This window comes from Eschrichtius robustus, chromosome 11 (genome assembly GCF_028021215.1).
Source record: "Eschrichtius robustus isolate mEscRob2 chromosome 11, mEscRob2.pri, whole genome shotgun sequence".
NCBI lineage: Eukaryota > Metazoa > Chordata > Mammalia > Artiodactyla > Eschrichtiidae > Eschrichtius > Eschrichtius robustus.
The window spans coordinates 101,488,267-101,510,251 of NC_090834.1; the positions used below are offsets into that span (position 1 = coordinate 101,488,267).

General features: G+C 36.1%; 1 protein-coding gene and 1 pseudogene across 1 annotated transcript; both read right to left on the reverse strand.

Moving 5' to 3' along the window:
• Nucleotides 1-3,392: 3,392 nt before the first annotated feature.
• Nucleotides 3,393-4,319, reverse strand: LOC137772271 (olfactory receptor 5G3-like; annotated as a pseudogene).
• A 13,325-nt stretch (nucleotides 4,320-17,644) lies between these two features.
• On the reverse strand, nucleotides 17,645-18,589 carry LOC137772272 (olfactory receptor 5G3-like). Its single transcript, XM_068556128.1, has one exon. The coding sequence runs from the start codon at nucleotides 18,587-18,589 to the stop codon at nucleotides 17,645-17,647; it is 945 nt and encodes a 314-aa protein (XP_068412229.1).
• Nucleotides 18,590-21,985: the final 3,396 nt, after the last annotated feature.

Consider the following 21,985-nt stretch of genomic DNA (forward strand, 5'->3'; position numbering starts at 1 on the left):
ATTGCATCATAAATGTTTAAGAAAAAAAAAAATGTTTAAGAAACAATTAAAAAGACAGAAAATACTTCAGGTGACATACTAGGAAAGACAATCTTTAAAGGTGACGTGATTTGAGACATGTTATATAACAAAGACACAGAATAGAGGCATCTTAGGGCAAAATTTGACTGGGAAAGAAACTGATAAAAATAGGAAAAATACATTTCCCTTTGTCACACCTAACTCCAAGTTTTAACAATTCTTAGTAAAATGGTGTTGGAAAGTTTTATGACTGACAATTAATGATGTTAGTTTTATATGGATATGTTTAAAATAATATTTAGTATACTTTTCAAATTTCATCATATTTGCATTGTGTCACTTTGAACTTAGTACTTTGCTATCACTTCAAAGTTTTTAATATGGAGAAAACGTACCACTATGTATAAAAATTATAGAATATGGGGCTAGAGGGAAAACGCAGATCTTTAGAGGGGAAAAGTGAGAGACTGAAGCATAGAGTTGCTGAGAATCTTTCCATATTTTTTAGTTTTTGACAAAGATTTCAGTCACAAATGTTTAGAAGTGTTTCATGAAATGGAGAACATTAGAATATAGAAGCAGCCTTAAGAGAAGGTATTGAGCCCATTGCCCTCAATTTGCATATTTACTGATAAATTCATTAATTCAGTTTTGACACAGATTGCAGCTTTTCAAGTGTGAATCTTAATTACAAAATTAAACATATTTATTATAAAACAAGTTCAACCTAGATGAGTATGAAACACCAGCCCGCCCTCCTACTTCCAGTATCATGCCGCTGAAGTAACCAATGTTAACAGTTTGGTCTGTGACCTTCCACACTTCTCACCATGATTTTGTATATATGCACATATCAATATATCTTACACATTAGGTACATTTTACACCCACATTTTTTTGACTAAGTGTAATCAGTTCTGCAGGTTATACTTTGACTTGATTTTTTTCCACCCAACTAGGATTGTATCAGGGAGTTTCCTCCAAACCAAAGCATGAATATCTAAATCATTCTTTTTATAATTAGCTGCACAACATTTCATAGAAAGAATACTTGTTTCTTGTTTCAACCTGAATGATACAAATTCAGGTTGTCTCCTTTTATCTCCCTACAAATGATGCCTCAATATTTGTGTCTGGTATTTATATTTCTATAGCGTAGATCTACAAATGTAAGATAGCTAGGTCAAAGATCATATGCAGTTTAAAAGAAATCATCAAATTACTTTCTGAAAATGTAGCTATTCACACTTAGCTACAGGAACTAAGTATAGAATTGCTATCCATATTCAAATGGTGACCTTACCGGCAGTGCATGTAATCAGCTTAATGTTCACCAATCTGATAGATGGAAAAAAGGATTGCATTGTCATTTTCATTTAATTTACTTGAGCAATTGAGTGGTTGAGCAAGTTTTATATATATTTGTATTTTTGGCCATTTACATTACCAATTGTGTCATTGCCTATTCATTTGTTAATATATATATATGAAACACAGTAGAGAAATATATATATGTAGAAAAAGTATATAATATATATAAATGTTGGGAAATATATATATATGTTCTTACTGGGACATTAACTCATCATGAGTCACTTGTTCTACAATTGTTCTCTCACTTTCCATTGTTCAGCTTTTAACAAGGTCTATGAAACCTTTATTAATGAACTCTGTTGATCTTTCCCTTATAACATTTGCTTTTCTGGGCAGGAATAAAATGCCTTCCCACATATAAGAATGCATAAATGATGTAAAAGAATGAAATTAGAACACTCCCTTACACCATACACAAAAATAAACTCAAAATGGATTAAAAACCTAAATGTAAGGCCAGACACTATAAAACTCTTAGAGGAAAACATACGCAGAACACTCTATGACCTAATTCACAGCAAGATCCTTTTTGACCCACCTCCTAGAGAAATGGAAATAAAAACAAAAATAAACAACTGGGACCTAATGAAACTTAAGCTTTTGCACAGCAAAGGAAACCACAAACAGGATGAAAAGACAACCTTCAGAATGGAGAAAATATTTGCAAATGAAGCAACTGACAAAGCATTAATCTCCAAAATTTACAAGCAGCTCATGCAGCTCAATATCAAAAAAAAAAAACCCAATCCAAAAATGGGCAGAAGACTAAACAGACATTTCTCCAAAGAAGATATACAGATGGCCAACAAACACATGAAAGAATGCTCAACATCACTAATCATTAGAGAAATGCAAATCAAAACTACAATGAGGTATCACCTCACACCAGTTAGAATGGCCATCATCAAAAAGCCTACAAACAATAAATGCTGGAGGAGATGTGGAGAAAAGGGAACCCTCTGCACTGTTGGTGGGGATGTAAATTGATACAGTCACGATGGAGAACAGTATGGAGGTTCCTTAAAAACTAAAAATAGAACTACCATACGACCCAGCAATCCCACTACTGGGCATGTACCCTGAGTAAACCATAATTCAAAAAGAGTCATGTACCACAACGTTCATTGCAGCTCTGTTTACAATAGCCAGGACGTGGAAGCAACCTAAGTGTCCATCGACAGATGAATGGATAAAGAAGATGTGGCACATATATACAATGGAATATTACTCAGCCATAAAAAGAAACGAACTTGAGTTATTTGTAGTGAGGAGGATGGACCTAGAGTCTGTCATACAGAGTGAAGTAAGTCAGAAAGAGAAAAACAAATACCGTATGCTAACACATATATATGGAATCTAAAAAAAAAAAAAGGTTCTGAAGAACCTAGGGGTAGGACAAGAATAAAGATGCAGACGTAGAGAATGGACTTGAGGACACGGGGATGGGGAAGGGTAAGCTGGGATGAAGTGAGAGAGTGACATGGACATATATACACTACAAAATGTAAAATAGAGAGCTAGTGGGAAGCAGCTGCATAGCACAGGGAGATCAGCTTGGTGCTTTGTGACCACCTAGAGGGGTGGGATAGGGAGGATGGGAAGGTGGCGCAAGAGGGAAAAGATATGGGGATATATGTATATGTCTAGCTGATTCACTTTGCTATAAAGCAGAAACTAACACACCACTGTAAAGCAATTATACTCCAATAAAGATGTTAAAAAAAATGAACGCATAAATGTTCTCCTGGATTTTCTTATGGCATATATTACATTTTTACCTTCAATATATATGTAAAATTTTTATATTCCCCATCATTTTGCAAAGGAGAAGACTGAAGAAAAAACAATATAAAAATATTTCCAGTATATAAGTGACCTCAGAATTGGCAGACTCAGGAATTAAAGACTTTCTAATTCTCAGCCCGGCATTCTTTTTACCACACATAATTGAATCAACATCTGTGGTGCACCACAATTAGAAATCCATCTTATCTACCTTAAAAAAATTTTTTTTTCCTTTCAAACTTCCTACTGAATGCATTTTTCACCTCCTTGTTCCTCAAGCTGTAGATGAGGGGGTTCAACTTGGGGGTCACCACGGTGTAAAAGAGAGAAATCACTTTATTAATGAGTAGGGAGGAACTTGAGCTAGGTCGGACATAAATGAAGAAAAGAGTCCCATATAGGATGGAGACAGCTGCCAGGTGAGAAGAACAAGTAAAAAAAGCCTTCCTCCTCCCATCAGCCGTCTGGATCCTCAGGATGGCCACCAGGATGCAAACATAGGAGACTGTGATGATCAAGCCACTGAGTACTCCTATTGCTCCAGCCAAGATGAAAAGCACCAACTTATTGGTCCAGGTGTCTGCACATGCTAGGGAAAGCAGTGGTGAAATATCACAGAAAAAGTGATTGATAATATTTGGACCACGGAAGGGTAAGCAGAACGTCAATGCGGTATGGGTCATGGTGCTTATAAAAGCCACAGCTTAAGGGCCTATAACCAGCTGCACACAGACCCTCTGGGACATAATGAGTGTGTACAACAAGGGCTTACAGATGGCCATATACCGATTATAAGCCATAGAAGCCAGGAGGAAACATTCAGTTGCCACAAAAAACCAAGGAACTACCTCTGTGCGGCACAACCCATCAAAGAGATGCCCTTTTTCTCTGCAAAGATATCACACAGCATCTTGGGGGCAATGGAAGTAGAAGAACACATGTCTACAAAGACAAGTGGCTAAGAAAAATGTACATAGGTATGTGGAGTCTGGGATCTATCCATATCATCCCCAGTTAACCCCCACTGTGGCAAGATAGACAAAGAGGAGAATGACAAAGAGGAAAATCTGCTGATAGAGATGATCTGTGAGGCCCAAGAAAAGAAATTTGGTCACTGCTGTCTGATTCTGATCTTCCATTGGTTATTTGTAACCTTTATAAGAAATAAAAAATATATTGTATTTTTTAAAAAAAAATCAATCAGCACATATAAAATAGTCGTTTAAACTAATTACAGATTTAAAAAAAAATCTGTATAGGAGGCAGTCATGGAAATAGTGTTAGACTGGTTGACAGTATTTCTGGGTAGTAGACCCTGTCAGTTATGCACAGATCCCATGTAAACTTGGAGAATTCATACTTGATCTTTTTGGATTCAGCACCCTCTGCCATCAAAAGTCTAACTATAATATCTAAAGCTCCTTTGGGTTCTAAAACTGTATTTGAAATGAGATTCAGTCTTCGTATTTCATCTTTATTGCATGATCAGATAAGAACACCACCTAGGAATACAGTTACCAGTGATATTGTAAGACACAAATGAAAATTTAGATCCTGATAATAGACATTTGGGATAAGCTAAACAGAACAGGGATAAAGCCCTTTCAGTTCCTGCCCTGATGGAATGAATAGTACCATTCAGATGTTATGAAAACAACATTCATATCTGGGTATATTAATCTATTCCCCTTATAAAAGGATTAGAAAAGGAAATGTATACAAATGCCAGAGGGGTCATTTAGCATGAAGAAGATAATGTTATAACACATGACAATTATATTTATGTTTATAGAGGACTGTCTTGCAAATAGAGATTGGATTTGTTTACTCTTTGATCATTCTGAAGATAGAAGTGGCACAAGCAAGAACAGAGGATTTAAGATTGAGGTTAAATAGTGTGAAGAAAATTTCACCAATCATATAGTTTGAATAATGGAATATAATGCCTTGGGAGGGACTGAGATGTCCTTCCTTTGAGATTAATTTATCTGTCAAATACTGCATAGCAATTTTTTATGGAAACCATATAAAAAAATAAGTATCTGCCATAAGCTCATCTGACTTCATCTCTAGGTGATTTCTACTTATAATTTTTATAAATGTATGAATATACTCAATCCAAATAATAAAATTATTTCCCCTAATTTTACAATATTTAGAAACATATTCAAGACATAAATTTTAACAGGTAACATCTATTTTATTAATAAAATGTGTAAAATGTCAAATGCTTAGCATTTTTATTTAGGCACAATCTTTAGGTAAATATTATTTTTCTGACTCATTAATTGAGGAAGAAGATTTCAAGCTGTTTAAAATTACAGTAAGAAGCACAAGGTGTATGAATATCCATAAGAAAAATCCTAGTTTCATATCATGCTTATAATCAACTCAGTTCCCTCTATAAACAAGACAAAAAATACCACATTTTGAAGATATAATAATTAAGATGTGGAACTTGAAATGGCAGAGTACAAAACAGTACTTAAAATAATGTTCATGTCTTTTTATTTTATTATTATAATTTGCGAAAATATCTATAGGATCCATTTTTCACAAGGCAATTGCTTATTAAATGTCAACTAATAATGTCAGTTATTATTTTTAGGAATTTACACCTGGTTGGGGAGACAGGACTTAGAAAGAAAAAAAAAAAAAACCTCTACATGTCAAAGTAGTAATTCCTTGGTCCAAGACAAAACATGCCACAGGATTTCAGAAGAAGGAAGGATCACTGTGAGCTGAAGTGGTTGGTGAAAATATTGCTTTAATTTCATGTCTGAAACAGTTCTAAAGTTATATTGGAACTTGCAGGAAATGATGGTAGATATTTATGGACATTCCAGGTAAGTGTGTGTGGTGAGGGTAGCATGCTACACCTGCCACTATTCAGCACGTGAACCTGAATAGGACACATAGCCTCTTCTGCAAATAAGGGGAATGATCTCTATGCCATTTCCATTTCTAGCATCTATGACTCTAGAATTCTTCCTGGACATTGTGTTACCTCTATATTATTAAAAAATAAAGAACAAATTCAGGTGAAAAAGGTCAAAAAATTAGCTGTTTGGTGTCCTGAAAAGCTGGACTAAACACCAAAGACCATTCTCTTTGGAGTACTTGGGGTGGTGAGTTTATATTCCCAAAAGCCAAATTCATCTTAAGTCTTTCCACCAAATATTAAATTTTCTTTTTATCCAAACCATGGAATACTCACTTCTTTGAGAGAATTTTTTGTTTCCCCATTCACTGCTTCAAGATGAATAGCGAAACCCAGGGATTTTCAGTCTTTATCAGAAAGTCAGTTTGGAAGATTTAATTTCCTTCTTGGTAGTGAGCGTCCACAACAGGCATGATACCTTAAGCACTTGGTAAAGAAGATAAGCCTTCAAGCTGATGAGGCTGATGGTCAAGAGATGCACCTTATCCTGAACACTAACTCAGGTCCAGCACAAATAAGGAACGCACGTTCCTCATAGTTTTAACTACTCTAAAGCCAGGTCTCTGAAGAACTAAAAACTCAAAAATGTACACTGAAGGGACAAAATTAAAGTGATATCATTGGCATTTGTGCCAAATTTATTTCAAAAATAATGTCTTTTCTCAAATAGAGGATTCCTGAAAAAATAATGCTTTTTTCCACTTTGAGATCCTCCTTGCAAAAACAGACCCTCATTTCCATCCATAGAGAGTGATGTGCTAAGCAGCTGAGCACCAGCTCGGATGAAGTAGTATTCTGCCTGGATCCTGAAGCCTAGGTTCAAATCCCAGCTCCATGGCTTGTCCCTTTGAGGAAGTGGTATGTTTTGCTTTTTTGTCTATTTTTTATTTGTTCTTAACTATCTGTGCCTCAGTATCCTCACCTGTAAGATGGGGATGATAATGATATCTTGCTCACACTGGAAGAATTAGATGAATTATTAAATGCAAAGCACTTACAAGAGTACATGCCAAGTAAGTGCTCATTAATGTCAGTTATTATTTTTAAGAACCTACAGCCTAGTTGTGGAAACAAGACCTAGGAATAAAAAGAAAACCTACAGTTCAAAGTACCATTTGCTTGGTTCAAGGCAAAACATATCACAGGACTTTAGAATAAAGAAGGATAATTGTCAGCTGAAATGGTTGGGAAAAATTTCATGAAAGGATTTAGTTTGGAAGGACAAACAATTCTGAGATTATCTGAAGTTAACAGGAAAGGCATTTCAGGTAGGAGCAAGGAGATAAATAGAGGCAGGAAGGAGGGAACACTCAGTGTAGTTGGAATGAAGGTTCATAGAGGAGAGAAGAAAATATAGTATCTGAGGAGATAGCATGGTAGGCAGAATAATGGTCTTCAAAAATGTCCATCTTCTAGTCCCAGAAATATGTAAATATGTTACCTTACATGGCAAAAGACATTTTGTAGATGTAATCAAATTAAGAACCTTGAGATGAGAACATCTGGTGGGCCTTTATGGGCTGTGGTCAAAGAGAGATATAGCTAAGGAAAAATGGTCAGAGATATTCAACTTTGCTGGCTTTGAAGATGGAGGAAGGGGGCCAGGAGCCGAGGAATGTGGGCAGCTTCTACAATCTGGAAAAAGCAAGGAAATTTATTTTCCCCCCAAACTTCCAGGAGCAATGCAATCCTGCCAACACTTTGATTTTAGCCCAGTGATATGTGCATAGGACATTTTGAACCACAGCTCTAAAATAATTTGTGTTGTTTTAGCCACTAAGTCTGTAGTAATTTGTTAGGGCAGCAATGGGAAAGTAATACAGATAGGTTGGATGACCACAATCACCACTTTCTCTGAACGCTTCTCTTGATCCCCTAAGAGGGATGTGATCTCCCACTCCTGCAACCCCCACAGTATTTTATTCATAGCTCAGCTTGACTATAATCTGATTTTTTTGGGTTCAAGGACATGGGCTTATAATTGTCTGTAACCTATGAAGTATCTATCTCAGAAAGTTGCAAATAAGATCTATTCTATAAGTATTTTGGAATGAAGTGGAAAATAAACTAAAGATATCCCACAATCCATAATGGTTTAAATGTAGCAATTTAAATTATATACTTCTGATTAAAGAAGGCAGGACAAAGGCAGTTCTACCCTTTTCTTCTACCTGAAACCAGCCAAAAGTATAAGGAAAACAATAACAAAAATAAATAAATAAATGAAATGACACTTTATTGAACTTAAAGAGGAAGGAGTAATAAGAAAAAAATATGATAAAGCAAATTCTATTATAGGAACATGCTTCTCTTTTATATTTACAAGATAAATTCCCTCTAACATGAACATTTTTTTAAAAATATGATAAAAGTGCATGAGGTGATGGTCAGTGAGATGGCTGACTCCATGCTGGAGGAGGTCATTGAGAAGACATGACTGCTGATTGACCCTCAAGCTCGCCCTGGACAATGAGGCTCCTCACGGTCATTGAAAGGACATGACTGCTGTTGACCCTCGAGCTGGCCCTGGACAGTCAGAGGCTCCTCACTCTCTCCTTTGTCCTTGGAATGTACTCTCTTCCCACCATCCCCACTGTGAGAGTAATTTTCAAGGACACAGCCTTGAGAGAGTAAGGTGTTGTTGAGGCCACCTGGACGGTATATGTAACTGAACCCAGTTAAGGTCTCTTTATAAACTTTTAAGATGCTGGCAGGCAGGTGCAGAGATCCACTCATCTTGCAGCTTCCCAAGACAAGCCTTATAAGTTCCCTTGCTTATTAAACTGCCACCTACCTGTCTGGAGTGGTCTACCTCTTTCTTCAGTCTCTCCTTGCCCTCTGTGTTGGGGGGTCAGTTCCAGATTTCACCTGGGAAATTCCTGAGTTTGCAAACCAACAACTGGTGAGCCAGCCAGGAGACCAAAGAAATGGGCCTTGGGAAAGAGGCAAGCATGACATATCTAGAAAACTGCAATTAGCTAAGGGTGGGGGAAGGGAGCAGGAATTACTGGGCGGTAGATAGGGGCCAGATTGCAAATTCTGAGTGCTACCTTTGTCATCTTAAGGAGTTTGTGCTTTATTCTAAGCAAGTGGGGAGTCACTGAAGGATGTAGAGCAGGGAGGTGAAATGGCCAGATTTTCATCAGCTGGGGGAAATCCCAAGCTGGCTACTGACCTCTGTGTGGGGAGGGCTGACCCGTATGTTAGATGGTTGTACAACATCGCATCAGTACAATGATGCCCCCAAAACACCGACCGGTCTAAGGTGCTAATTTGAGGAACTGCAGAGAATGCATTGTGGCAAAGAAGGGAGAGAATGGCTGCCACAGTGGGCTGGCCTCTACTGTGGGCTGTTTGGCCACTGTTGCCCAACTGGAGGCTGAAGCTTGAGTTATAAAGTTGGCAGAAGAGCTGAGGTTAGAGAAGGATGTGCGGTTGTCTACTACTCTGCTAGCTTAGGGGATGGCAGACAAGGTTTACGTATGTACAACTAAAACTTAATTTTCTTTCATCTGTTAAAAGGACAAAGTCTTCTTGGACTATTGTTCTATTCTTAATAAGATTGTGAGAGGTTTTTCTTTATCTTTTAAGTAATGTGCCTAGAAACAAAGAATCTGTGTCTTATAAAAATAATTTCCTGTGCTTCATGTTGCTTTATCAGGTCTTTGATTACTTAAGAACTCCATCTTTGCTAGACTTACAAGAAAAAAAAAAAAAACCTAACAAACTATGAGAGAAATGCAGTCTTCTGTTTTTTATTATGTGAAAGTAAGATATGCAAATATATAGGTTTCAATGACTGTATACGTCTCAGGTTAAAAGAAGCATACTCAATGTTCAAGTAAACAAACTCATACAGTAATGTTGACAAGTAAATTTTTCTTTCTAAATATTAATAATATCTTAAAGAGGGATAATCAGTGGCAATTGTTTATGTATGTTTTATTGTTACATCAAAGGCCTTGGAGATTGGTCACTGTTCTCCGGGTTTTTAATACATGATTACTTCAAGGGTAATCATTGACTAAAATCTTTATGAATTAATTGTGTGTTATCCCTCAACATAAGAGTCCATACTTTTCAAAGCTTTTTTGCTGGCTAACAAAATAATAAAGGCAAATTGACTAAAATCTTAAATCAGCATTGGTAGAGCAATTTCACTTAAAAATTTTAAGAATATTTCTAGCACATATTCCATCAGTCAAGCTTATAACCCTGACAAAATTGTAAAGGTGGAACATAAGAACCAATGCATAAAGATCATTTGAACATTTGCATATGCACTTTAAACAAATGGCTACATTCACTGAATTTGTTTTCCTGGTTAGGACTAGGGAAGATAAGTGAGGACCAGGGAGATATTTCGAGGTCTATTAATGATACTATTTCATGTGTTTGTTAGCATTGTAGGCCCATATTTTATGTTGCTAAAAGTCTTAAATGCTTCTGTGTAACTGATGACTCAAGAGATAATTGCAACCTTTATAGGAAATCAAAATACCAAATCTTAGCTATCCCTCAAGAATCTTCGCTTCCAAATGTTTCTCTCACCCCTTTTTCCTAAATGCAAATTAAGCAGCTAGTAATTGTTAATCTGGGGTCCTATCTTCCTGTTCCTACATCCTGTCCCATGATTAACATAACTCATTTTCCCATATTTTTCAAGAATCTGAACAGTGAACAATTCTCAGAACAAAACTAAACTTTAAGTGGCCTTCACCAATCAGCCTTCTAGAATCTTTCATCTACTTGCTCCTTGCATAATACCCATCTTAAGCTGCTCCCCACATTTCAGCACTTTTAATAAATGCTTGCATTAATATCTTTTGGTTGTTTTTCTCCTCTTTCAGAGTTGTCATAAATGTAAAATATGTAAGCAAATAATTTAGCACAGAATAGGCTTCAAAGCAGATCTTCCATAAATGGTGGTAATACTGCTGCTGCTAATAATTAAAACAACATTGATAGCCTGATTTCATTGGATGATGATGATGATGATACTAATGAAGTCTAAGAAAGGTGAATAGCAAATAATTGCGTAGCAACTCAGAACAACCACAATGAAACAGGAACCTTTTAGAAAATAGACAAAACTCAAAAAGAGGGCAACACTTCCAGCAGTAAATTGAAATATAAAACAGCAGATTGCTTTGGAGATTTTAAATTATTATTTTCATTAGTAATATCACACAGTGTTGCAGATTTTAGGTCGTTGTTTCTTTTCTGATACTCATCTCCAAATCCCTTACAGACATTTTTGAGGAGAGTGAATTTTACAGATTTCTTGTTAGAAATTTCCATGTTAAACCTCTAGAAACAAACCAGGTCTTTTTCTGACATATAAGCTTATGACATTAAGATAGAAATGATAACAGAGAAATTTTTTTCTCACTGTTACAAGGAAAGTCTAAAATTTTGTAGTCTTGTCCCTTGACACCAAGTTTTGCATTGTTAAATGAAGGACTTTCACATTTTTGATAGAATGCTTAGATTCAGAGAGTGGATTCGTTTTTTCATTGCAGCACTGCTTACAATAGCCAAGACACAGAAGCAACCTAAATGTCCATCATCGGATGAATGGATAAAGAAGATGTGTTACATATATACAATGGAATATTACTCAGTCATTAAAAAGTATGAAATAATGCCATTTGCAGCAACATGGATGAACCTGGAGACTGTCATACTAAATGAAGTAAGTCAGAAAGAGAAAGACAAGTATCATATGGTATCATTCACATGGGGAATTAAAAAAAGAAAAGATACAAATGAACTTATTTACAAAACAGAAATAGACCCACAGACTTAGAGAACCAACCTTACGGTTACCGGGGGGGTGGGGGGAAGGATGGATTGGGAGTCTGGGATTGAAACGTACACACCGTTATATTTAAAATAGATAACCAACAAGGACCTACTGTATTACACAGGGAACTCTGCGCAATATTCAGTAATAACCTAAATGGGAAAAGAATTTGAAAAAAATAGATACATGTATATGTATAACTGAATCGCTTTGCTCTACACTTGAAACTAACACAACATTGTTAATCAATATCCTCCAAAATAAAATTAAAATTAAAAAAAATAATAGTAATGAAGTGCTCAGAGAAACTTAGGGTGTGAAACTACAGACTACTGAAGGGTCAACCTTGCTTTGAGGGCACAGACCCACTAGTGCTTCTTCAGGGTTCTGTTATCTTCCCAGGAGAAGACCAGGCTTGGCAAATAAGAAATTAGTGGTCATTAACTCTCTGCCTTTGTAAAAGAACTTGCCTCTAAAATTTATTCTTTTTTTTTCATGAGGAAGTTGAAGACCTTTTTAATTGAAATATAGTTGACATACAATATTATGTTAGGTTCAGATGTACTACATAGTAATTTGACATTTGCATACATTATGAAATGATCATCATGATAATAAGTCTAGGGCTTCCCTGGTGGCGCAGTGGTTGAGAATCTGCCTGCCAATGCAGGGGACACGGGTTCGAGCCCTGGTCTGGGAAGATCCCGCATGCCACGGAGCAACTGGGCCCGTGAGCCACAATTACTGAGCCTGCGCGTCTGGAGCCTGTGCTCCGCAACAAGAGAGGCCGCGATGGTGAGAGGCCCGCGCATCGCGATGAAGAGTGGTCCCCACTTGCCGCAACTAGAGAAAGCCCTCGCACAGAAACGAAGACTCAACACAGTCATAAATAAATAAATAAATAAATAAATAAATAAATAAATAAATAAAAGAACGTGAATTTCTTTAAAAAAAAAAAATAAGTCTAGTAACCATCTGGTCCCATACAAAGTTACTACAGTATTACTGACCATATTCCTTATGTTGTATATGACATCCCCATGACTAATTTATTATGTAACTGGGGGTTTGTACCTCTTAATCCCCTTCATCTATTTTGCCCACTCCCCCCAACCCCCTCCCTTCTGACAACCACCCATTTGTTCTCTGTATCTCTGAATCTGTTTTCATATTGTTAGCTCATTTTGTTTTTTAGATTCCACATATAAGTGAGATCATGCAGTATTTCTCTTTCTCTGACTTATTTCACTTAGCATAATACCCTCCAAATCCATGCATGTTGTCACAAATGGTGACAATTTCATTTTTTATGGCTGAGTAATATTTCATCTTGTGTATATACACATATCTATGTGCATATCACATCTTCTTTATCCACTCATCTATTGACGGGTAAGTAAGTTGCTTTCATATGTCGGCTACTGTAAATAATGCTGCAACAAATACTGGTGTGCATATGTCTTTTCATATTAGAGTTTTTGTTTTCTTCAGGTAAATACCCGGAAGTGAAACTGTTGGATAATATGGCAGTTCTATTTTTTTCAGGAAACTCTATACTGTTTTCCATAGCACTGCACCATGCTACAATCCCACCAACAGTAAACAAGTGTTTCCCTTTCTCCACATCCTTGCCAACACTTGTTATTTGTTGTCTTTTTGATCAGAGTCATTCTGACAAATGTGAGGTGATATCTCATAGTGGTTGTGATTTGCATTTCCCTGATGAATAGCTGAGGTCAAGATTTCTTAAATGGATTGACCTTTAGACTAGTAGCCAGTCTACTGGACTGTATACAAGTTCAAGTCTTAGTGAGGTTGGATCTGTTCTTAGAGGAGTTCTCTCTTGACTTCAAGAGGTAAATGAGGGCTAAAATTTCTTAGGGCAAGCCATTTCTAAAGGATATCTTTTTGAAATATGATTTCCAAAATTTTATTGGGAATTGTTTACCATATCTCTTTGTATTATAAATTCATTGAAGTATATATGTAAATAGATTGAGTTAATTCAGATTATTGAAATTATTCAGATAAAGTGGTGGCAAATTAACTATTATAAAATCCAAGCTTTCACCATATTAAACACCATATTAATTGTTTGTTTATAATATATGTACTAAATTTCGTTTAGGTTTTGTAATTCTAACAGTTTTTGTTAGATTATCTTGTATATGACCATAATTAATTAGCTCCTTTCTTATAAATGCATGCTCTTCCTCTATTGAAAGATTGAGTTTTTTTCCCATCTTTGAATGTAGGCTTACCTTAGTAACTTGCTTGACCAGTGAATTCAGCAGATTCTTCGGTTGGGATTCTGGAATCAGACCACTCACCAGACAGACGGCAACAGGAGTACATTGCTGGTGGAAGGGGGTGGTCATAACCATTAGCATGCCCTAGGATTGCAATTACTAAAACTCACCTGCAGTGAATTGGGGTGGAGTACAGTTTAAAAATGTGCATTGGCTTCTGCAATTATCTCTAGCATGTGAGAAATATGGGGAGCAGTGGTAACTATTGGACGATGAAGTTGGTTGTTGTTAAATGCCACTAATATGCTAAAGGATGAGAAAACAACACTCAGGCCAGACAGTTTCTAACTCAAGGATATAAGACTAGAGAAGGTATCAGGTGACTGTGTTTTCTGAGAGGATACTCCTTCCACTAAAGCAATAAAGAAAAGCACTAGTGGAAGGGACTCTAGTTTCATGAGAAGCTCAGTGGTATAAAGTTCCATTATGGATCTAGCCTTCCTAGAGTCAATGGAGATGATAGGAGTCCAGGACACTTGAATCCAGAAATACCTCCACCAAAGACATAAAGGATGCATAAAAAGTAGTCACATTATTTATCCATTTAATTCAGCAGTCTAGCCCCTCCAGAAACCAGATGACTTTTAAAGAATGCCTATAACTGCACAGCTACATGTAAAAGAATGAAATTAGAACATTCTCTAACACCATACACAAAAGTAAACTCAAAATGAATTACAGACCTAAATGTAAGACCGGATATTCTAAAACTCCTAGAGAAAAACATAGGCAGAACACCCTTTGACATAAATTGCTGCAATATTTTTTTCAATCTGTCTCCTAGAGTAATGGGAATAAAAGCAAAAATAAACAACTGGGCCCTAATTACACTTAAAAGATTTTGCATGGCAAAGGAAACCATAAACAAAATGAAAAGACCACCTACAGAATGGGAGAAAATATTTGCAAATGATGTGACCGACAAGGGATTAATTAATTTCCAAAATATACAAACATCTCATACAGCTTAATATATAAAGAAAAACAAATAACCCAGTCAAAAAATGGGCAGAAGACCTAAATAAACATTTCTCCAAAGAGGACATACACATGGCCAACAGGCACATGAAAAAAATTCTCAACATCGCTAATTATTAGAGATACGCAAGTCAAAACTGCAATGACGTGTCACCTCACACCAGTCAGAATGGCCATCATTAAAAAGGTTACAAATAATAAATGTTGGAGGGGGTGTGGAGAAAAAGGACCCCCCACATACACACTGTTGGTGGGAATATAAATTAGTACATCCACTATGAGAACATTATGGAGGTTCCTTAAAAAACTAAAAACAGAGTTACCATAAGATCCTGCAATCCCACTCCTGGGCATATACCCAGAGAACACCATAATTCAAAAAGATACATGCACTTCAATGTTCATTGCAGCACTGTTTACAATAGCCAAGACATGGAAGCAACCTAAATGCCCATCGACAGATGAATGGGTAAAGAAGATGTGGTATTTATATATATAATAGAATATTACTCGGCCATAAAAAAGAATGAAATATTGCATTTGCAGCAACATGGTTGGACCTAGAGATTATCATCTGAAGTGAAGTAACTCAGACAGAGAAAGACAAATATCATATGATATCACTTATATGTGGAATCCAAAAAAATAAAAAGATATAAATGAACGTATTTACAAACCAGAAACAGATTCACAGACATAGAAAATAAACTTATGGTTACCAAAGGGGAAAATGGGGGGGTGGGAATAAATTAGGAGTTTGGGATTAACATATACACACTACCAAATGTAAAACAGATAAACAACAAGGACCTACCGTATAGCACAGGGAACTATATTCAATATCTCATAATAACCTATAATGAAAAAGAATCTGAAAAAGTTACATCTATATGTATATGTATATACAAATATAACTGAATCACTTTTCTGTACACCTGAAACTAACACAACATTGTAAATCAACTATACTTCAATTAAAAAAAAGAATGCCTGTAGACTGTTTCAAATTCCAAAAGCAGTCCCACTAGCAGTCTTATTCCTTTGTGGGATCATTTAATGGATCTCCAGTTCTGTACATGATACACAGTCAGTGATTTGAGGAATGAATTCTTTTCCATTCTGATTAGAAAAGATGATCTGAAACAGTTTACATTCATGTGAGATGAACAAAAATATTAATTTGCAATATTTCAAAGATGAAAACGGTACATCTAGATCAAGCCCAAGCAAGACCAGAGAGCATGAATAAGCTACAATTAAAATGTGTATGAATAAAAGCTCTCCTTTCCTACCTCCAATGCCATTCCCATTGAAATATCATTGTCAGCAGGTACATATATATCCTTTATAGTTCTCTCGATGCTCATTTACACTTGCATTTACATCTTACTCATTATATAGGCTTTGCCCTTTTTCTTAATGATCCATGCTACACACTGATCTTCAATGTGATTTTTTCCCTCAACTAACAGTAGAATAGTTCTCTCCAATTCAATCCAGCAATACCTGATTCAGTCTTCATTTGCTGCACAATATTACATGGAAAAAAGTTCACTTTTCTCTCAGTGATGGATATTCAGGTTATTTATTTTATTTTTCTTTGCCACTACACATAACACCGAAATATATGGAATCTTATGTATTGGCATTTATATTTCTGTAGTCTAGATTTCTAATGGAGGGATTTCTAGCTCAAATGCCATATAAATTTATCATTTTAAATGGAAACTACCAAATTGCTTTGTGGAAATGGAGCAATTCATACTACCAACAAGAAATAATGAGTCTGGCATAGCCAACTAAGAACTTCATTGTCATTAAAACAATCAATGTTACATCTGCATTGAAAGGCACTGCATTGGCATTTTAATTTCATTTCATATACTTGGGCAATCATGATGTTGAATGTTTTCTCCGCATATTTTGGCAATTTGCATTCCCATATTTGAGAATTGCCTCTTTCTTTGTTTGCTTATTTATCTATTGTTTTCTGATTCTGAATTTTAGCCTGTTCTTTGACTATTAGGGATATTATCCCATCACTTGGCACATGTGCATAAATATTTTCTCTTGTTTTATTATTCGCCCTTTAACACTGATTGTGGTACATTAAATTTTCCATTATAACTTTTAGTTTTCATGTCCGGTTTAAACAGTATTCACACATCCACTACTGTACAAATATTAAGTTTCTTCTAGTATATTTTCACATTTATATTCTCAATCCATCTCTATATTATTTTGAAACCCCTCTCATGTCACAGAGAACAAGACTGGAGGAGAAACTTATTTAAGAACTGCTCTGTGTTTTAAATCATCTTGAACAGACAGAGCCAAGACTCACATGAAGCTTCTGATTTCCAGTCTAGTGTTCCTTTTACTAAACATTCTGCACCAACAACTATGGTATAACACAAGTAGAGTTCTACTTTACCCACTTACTAGACAATTTTTCCTTTCAAACTTCCTACTGAATGCATTTTTCACCTCCTTGTTCCTCAGGCTGTAGATGAGAGGGTTCAACATGGGGATCACCACGGTGTAAAAGAGAGAAATCACTTTATTAATGAGTAGGGAGGAACTTGAGCTAGGTCGGACATAAATGAAGAAAAGAGTCCCATATAGGATGGAGACAGCTGCCAGGTGAGAAGAACAAGTAAAAAAAGCCTTCCTCCTCCCATCAGCCGTCTGGATCCTCAGGATGGCCACCAGGATGCAAACATAGGAGACTGTGATGATCAAGCCACTGAGTACTCCTATTGCTCCAGCCAAGATGAAAAGCACCAACTTATTGGTCCAGGTGTCTGCACATGCTAGGGAAAGCAGTGGTGAAATATCACAGAAAAAGTGATTGATAATATTTGGACCACAGAAGGGTAAGCAAAAAGTGAGAATTGTATGAGTCATGGTGCTTATAAGAGCCACAGCATAAGGGCCTATAACCAGCTGCACACAGACCCTCTGGGACATAACGAGTGTGTACAACAAGGGCTTACAGATGGCCATATACCGATCATAGGCCATGGAAGCCAGGAGGAAACATTCGGTTGCCACAAAAAGACCAAAGAACCACATCTGTGCGGCACAACCCATCAAAGAGATGCCCTTTTTCTCTGCAAAGATATCACACAGCATCTTGGGGGCAATGGAAGAAGAGGAACACATGTCTACAAAGGACAAATGGCTAAGAAAAAAGTACATAGGTGTGTGGAGCCTGGGATCCATCCATATGAGAATGATCATCCCCAAATTGCCCCCCACTGTGGCAAGATAGACAAAGAGAAGAATGACAAAGAGGACAATCTGCTGATAGAGATGATCTGTGAGGCCCAAGAAAAGAAAGTCAGTCACTGCTGTCTGATTCTGATCTTCCATTGGTCATCTGTAATCTGTTATAAGAAAGAAAGAATTTTATGATGAAAAAACTATCATTAAGACCTGGGACGAACTGAGAGAGTGGCATGGACATATATACACTACCAAATGTAAAATAGATAGCTAGTGGGAAGCAGCCGCATAGCACAGGGAAATCAGCTAGGTGCTTTGTGTCCACCTAGAGGGGTAGGATAGGGAGGGTGGGAGGAAGATGCAAGAGGGAGGAGATATGGGGATATATGTATACGTATAGCTGATTCACTTTGTTATAAAGCAGAAACTAACACACCATTGTAAAGCAATTATACTCCAATAAAGATGTTAACAAAAGTTACAAATATTTTAAGCCAATAACAGATTATCTTAAACAGGTCTATAAGAGACAATTATAGAAATACTGTGGAACTAGAAAATAATATTCCTAGATACTAGGTTGGGGCAGTTTGTGTAAAGTTCCTGTGTAAACTTGGGCAATTCATCCTTAATCTCTACTTTCTCCCATAAAGAATCCAACTCTATTATTGAAAACTCAAGTTATAAATTTGTATATGAATTACTCCCCATGTTTCATCTTACTGAATAATTGGATTTAAAACCCTGGCTAGGGAACCTTTACTGGGAATACTATAAAATCAATGAGATACTCAGATCTTACCATATGACATCTGGGAAAGGCTAAACAGGGGAGTTCTTGATCATACTGAATGATCAGAACCATCCTAATGTTATTAAGATACAATTCATATATGTGTTTATCAGTCTATTCTCTACTCCCACTTATAAAAAGATGTGAAAAGGATAATATACACAGATGACAAAGAGGTTACTCACATAAAAGAATATGATGCCATGGAAGGAATGGGGAGGCTGTGCTTACAAGATAAGTGATCTGGCAAATGTTGGACAGCAACTTGTCATGGAAATTGTATAGAAAATTAAGCATCTTTTGCACCAAAATAATGAAGAATTATTTTATATGATATCTCATATTTCATATAAACTTCTTTTTAGGGCACTTATCTTGAAATCTGTCAGGCAATATAAATTATAGTAATAATATATGTAAAATATCAAATGCATAACACTTTTTTGCAGGGAACACGTTCAAGAATATGTTACTTTCTAACTCATTAATCAAGGAATTAGAAACCAAGCTGTTTAAAATTCCTAAGAGAAGATCACTATGTAGGATAATTTATATGAAAAATATCTTATTTTAAATAACATTTATTGTCACTACAATTAATGTCCTCTTTCAGTAAAACAAAAGCAATATACTACTCTTGAATTATATAATCATTATATATGGAGCTTGATAAATGAAAAATGAAAGTGACTATCCTTTGCTTTGTGATTATCATTATGATTATTTGCTAATGCTATGTGGAGTATATTTTCAGCAGTCACAAAGACAACTCTAGGCTTAGATTAGGAGCATTATCCATTGCATAAATGTTTTTATTTATGTCCATCCAAATATGCCAATATAAGTGTATAGATGTAGGGGGCTGGAGAGACTGCTTCAAGTTTTAGTTCAAACACTATTTATTTATTTGACTGTAAGTAATTTTCAGTCCTCTATAAAACAAGGAAGATGGTATCTATGCCACTTCCATAGCTAACATTCTGTGACCTTAGAATTCCTATGGACTTTGCAGTACCTCTATATTATAAAAAAATAAACAAGAAAATCAGTTCGGAAAAAGTCACAAAAAACAGTTGCTTTGTCTCATAAGAATGCGAACAAAATGCTAGTTTGCTCTCTTTAGAGAACCTGGGCTGGAAGGGTTATATTACCAAAGTTCAAACTCAGCCTGAAGTTTCTCCATCATATTTCAAAAACTTCATATTATCCAAAATGCAATATACTCACTTCTTTAAGGGTATTCTTTATGTAGATCCTTTAACTGCTTCAAGGAAATAATCATTTTCTATATATAAGGGTGGAACATTCAACTTCCCGCTTGGTGGCAACCTTTTCTAAGAGGCACGACTTTCTAGGTACTTGGTGAAGAAGACAAATCCCTCATCTTGAACATCCTGGGCATAAAGAGATACTCTGACCTGAACATTGATTCACATACTGTACAGAATAATGGACTTTTTCTTGGGAGTTTTCAGTGGTTTAGAGCCAGGTCCCCAAAGAAATAAAACCCCAAGAGCTTACACCTGGAGGGACAAAATTAACATGATCTTGGTGGCATTTGGACCAAGTGTTTTTTTCCTAACTGTGTCTTTCCTCAAAAAGAAGATTCCTAAGAAAACAATGTGGGTTTTTTTTCTGCCTTTGAGATTCTATTTGCCAGAAGAGACGTCTCTTTTCTATCAGTAGGGGATGGTGCATTGAGAACCCAGCACCAACTGGGAGGATGTAGTTTGCTGCCTAGTTCTGGAACCACATTGCCTGGGTGTAAATCTTAATCCCATCACCTACTGGCTGTGTCAGTTTGAGCAAATTTTTAAATCTCTCTGTGCCTCATTCTCTTAATCTCTAAAATAAAGAAAAATGGTTTCTAACTCACAAAGATGTTGGAAGGATTTAATGAAGTAATACATTTAAAGTATTAAGAAGAGTGTCCAGCATAGAATCAGTGTTCATTAATGTTATTTAGTATTATCAGGCATCTGTAGCACAGTTGAGGAGACAGTATCTGATATAAAAATAAAACACCAGTTCAAAGTAGCACTTGCTTATCTCTAGGAAAAAATTAAAAAAACAGTCACTGGACTCCAAAGGAAGGACAGATCACTATAAGCTGGAGTAAATGAGGAAATTTTCAAAGAAGAAATTGGTCTGAAAAGACCAATTTAGCTAAAGTATAATTTAGCTAAACTGAAGTTAAGAGGAAAGGCATTCCAGGCAGTGCCAACGAGATGAACAGAAGCAGGGATGCAGGAACAAAGGCAAGGAGGTTGTTTCGGATAGAAGGGTCGCAAGAGAGAGAAGGAAGTGTAGAGTCTGCTGAGATTGGGTGAACTCTCTAAATCACCACCTTCTCTGAGAATTCTAATTATTTATCCCCACAAGAAGGGCAGATATGAATCCCGTAACACTTGCTAGCTCATCTATGACCCATCTTAAGTATCTATCTCAGAAGGCTGTCAATAACTGTGTTGTGTACATATTTGTTGAATTCATGGAAATAAACCCATAAAATCTATATAATTCGTAATGGTTAATGTTTAGCAATTAAAATTATGCCATATACTTTCGATCAAAGATACCAGGGGAAAAGTATTTCTATCTGTTATTCTTCTTAAAACCATTTAAAAGCAATGAGAACACAATGAAAACAGGTTTTTTTTAATGACAGTACATTAAACCTACCAAAGAAAGGAATAAGAAAAATAACATAAAGTAGTCAATTAATTAAAAATTATGGGAAAATTCTTGTT

Excerpts from the sequence above, each read along its gene's own strand:
- LOC137772272 (XM_068556128.1), bottom strand. The coding sequence starts at position 18,589 with ATGGAAGATCAGAATCAGACAGCAGTGACTGACTTTCTTTTCTTGGGC.